Source organism: Pygoscelis adeliae, unplaced genomic scaffold, assembly GCF_000699105.1.
Source record: "Pygoscelis adeliae isolate BGI_AS28 unplaced genomic scaffold, ASM69910v1 Scaffold612, whole genome shotgun sequence".
Classification (NCBI taxonomy): domain Eukaryota; kingdom Metazoa; phylum Chordata; class Aves; order Sphenisciformes; family Spheniscidae; genus Pygoscelis; species Pygoscelis adeliae.
In genome coordinates, this window is record NW_008824296.1 from 90,653 (window position 1) to 93,400 (window position 2,748).

The following is a 2,748-nucleotide window of genomic DNA, read 5'->3' on the forward strand; positions in this document are numbered from 1 at the left end:
CCCGCGTGCCCCCCCCCCCCCGGCCATGGAGCCCGCGGCGTGTCTCTGCGTCCCCCACACGCTCACCGAGGGGCTGCCAGGGGTTTGGCTAAAGCTAAGCCTCCAGGAGGGACCGTGTCTGGTACTACACGCAGGGACAGGCCCCAGCTGGCTTGGTCGTGGTTAAACAAGATGCAGTTAAATACGTGGACCCTCCCAGAACGAGGGATGCGGGTCAGAGAGCAGAAGACCGCAGCTGGGCAGCTGGGACTGACAAACACCACACAAGCGCCTTCTCTGGGAGGAGATACTCGTCCTGTGGCCTGGGAAGAGGGATATTGTGGCAGGAGGCAAATCCCAGGAGAGACCTGGGCAGAGGCCAGTGCCCAGACCCCAGTCCAAGCACCACACCCCCACCCCCTCCGAAGGGGTCGGCGCGTCTCTCACCGAGTCCCTCAGCACCCCCCCATCACCTCTGCTGATGGGCCCAACGGCTGCTGGAACCGCGTCCCCAGAGCCAGCTGGGGCCGAGGAGGTGGCAGGTCCCCAAGCACCGCTGGCCTGGGACACAACAGCCGCCAAGGGCTGGGGCCGCACAAGGCTCTGCTAGCGGGAACGCTGGTTTTCCACCCTCCCTCAGGGCCCAATTCGGACCACCAGTATCAGTCAGCACGGCAGGGCACGGGTGCCGGCTTTGCTCGTGCAGCAGTGGGCTACTTCAGCGACGCTCGCACCCAAGACGTGCATTAGCCTCCTAAAGCTCCTGCCAGTGCCGGCTCACAAGAGGCCAAGGAGCACGAGCAAACCTTCCCGAGCTCCCAGCAGTCAGAGGCTGCGGGATCGACCCCCCGCGCAGGCAAACAGACGAGAAGCGTCGCAGCTCAGGGTGGAAGTTCTTTATTCGTGGCCTGGAGGAAGGAGCAAAACCTGGCAAGTCTACAATCAAGTAGGAAATGCAATCTAGTAGGAAAACAAGCTTCACGGAATTCAGGATAAGCTTAAAAATTGCCGTCAGCAGCAGGAGGCTGCTGCACGCGAGCGGTGCGTGTCCCCTGAGGCGCTGGCACCAGGGACGTGTTTGGCTCCAGCAGCCCGGTGCGGACCCGGTGCGGCCCCTGCAGCTCGTCAGCTCAGAGCCCTGCTGGGAAAGGACTGAATTTCAGCTGGCCCTTGATTTACCCTCAGCTGTAGCGTCTGTACAAAGAAAGGAGACAGCATGAGACTGGCGTGACAGACAGATGGGTGCTGGACAGACAACTGGACATCTCAGGCTCCCAAAAGATTCGGTGCTACCGTCCTCAGCAGTACAGAGCCAGCTCCGGTGGGATTTGACCTCACACCACCTCTGCTCCCAGGAGAGGGACATCCCAGCTGCATCTGCATCAGCCTCCGGGGACCACTACCCCATCCAGGACACACACACCACCCCCCCCCCCGCGGGGACAGGGCCGTTTCCCCCTGCCAGGGGCCAGCTTGGTCCTTGTTTCCCCTCCAAGAGCCGCCAGCTACTGCTGCCAAGCCCGAGCTGCCCCCAGCACGAAGGCCGATCTCAACCCCAGACGGGCTGAACTACTCCCCCCTCCCAAAAAGGAGCTGCTGCCGGGGGTCCTGGGCAGCTCTCGGGCTGAGATGGGGGAGAGGGGAGGATGAGGACGGATATCCACGGGCAGCACTGCCTGGGACTCAGGAAAGGCCAGGAGAGCAACTCGGAGGGAGACACAAACTGACAGTGAACATCACAGCCTGCACGCCCCGCGCTGTCCCTGCACCCTCAGCCATGTCAGCTCAGAAGAAAGTAGCGGCACAGAACGAGGGTGGGCTTGCCCCCCACCCAGCACCCCCGGTGCTCCCTCCCCCAGGCGGACGCAGGATCAGCAGCGTCACCACCACCAGTCGCCGATCAGAGGCGGCAGCTATCGGGTCCAACTCTGGGAGACGTCACCCCGAGATGTCCCAGAGCAGCAGTGTTCGGTGGCGTTTCTGTCCATCGGTCAGTCCCAGGCTGTCCGTCATTGATTTTTGTTTGCTCCTGCAGCCCAGAAATCTGCAAGACAGCACGGAGGTGGGTACACAGTCCTGCCTGGGCCTGCCCTGCGCACGGAGGCCGCCAGGCAGGACCCAAGCAGGGGGAGAGGGGAAGAAAGGAGACCCCTCTCCCAAAAAGCGCCAGGCCCCAGTAACCAGGCGCCAAGCTCCCTTCCCACCTCTGCAGACGCACGCAGCCGACATGAGTCCTGCGTGCGATTCAACCGCAACACAAGACATGCTGCAGTAACTTATGCAAGGAAGAAAGGGGAGGCAGAGGCTGTCAGGACTCTCTGTGCCCAATCCTGCTGGTGGGGCACAGAAAAGGGGCGCCACGTCGCTTCAGGGGACACTCAGAGGTGTCCAGACAAGCATCCTCCAGCAGGAACGACAAGAGGTACCATGTCAACCGCAGGCTCAGGGGAAAAAACCCAGCAAGTTCTCCCGCCCTTCCCAAGCCATCCCTAGGACCCGTCCACGAGGACTCGGAGATGTTCCCCACGTTGCTCTGTGCCTGCTCCGACAACAGCGTGGGGGGTGACCCTGCTCCACCTTCCCAAAAGCAGAGGAAGGTTTGAGAACGAGTGCTGCCAAGTCGAGGCCTGGGCTGGCTGCCCTCGCACCCAGCATCTTCCCCACCACAGTGTGTGCCACGCAGCTGCCTCAGGAGGGGCAGAGCCTGGTACCGGCACAAGATGACCAAGGCACCTGAAGAAGGTAACGCCGTGCCCGCTGCTATGGCAG

At 62.4% G+C, this 2,748-nt stretch overlaps 1 protein-coding gene across 1 annotated transcript in view; it reads right to left on the minus strand.

Moving 5' to 3' along the window:
• Nucleotides 1-860: 860 nt before the first annotated feature.
• Nucleotides 861-2,748, minus strand: part of DECR2 (2,4-dienoyl CoA reductase 2, peroxisomal) — a 15,638-nt gene continuing 13,750 nt past the window's right edge. Inside the window, exon 8 of the mRNA XM_009318850.1 lies at nucleotides 861-2,023. Within this exon, the coding sequence (XP_009317125.1) occupies nucleotides 1,989-2,023 (35 nt within the window). The 3' untranslated portion in view covers nucleotides 861-1,988. The remainder of the gene's footprint in view (nucleotides 2,024-2,748) is intronic.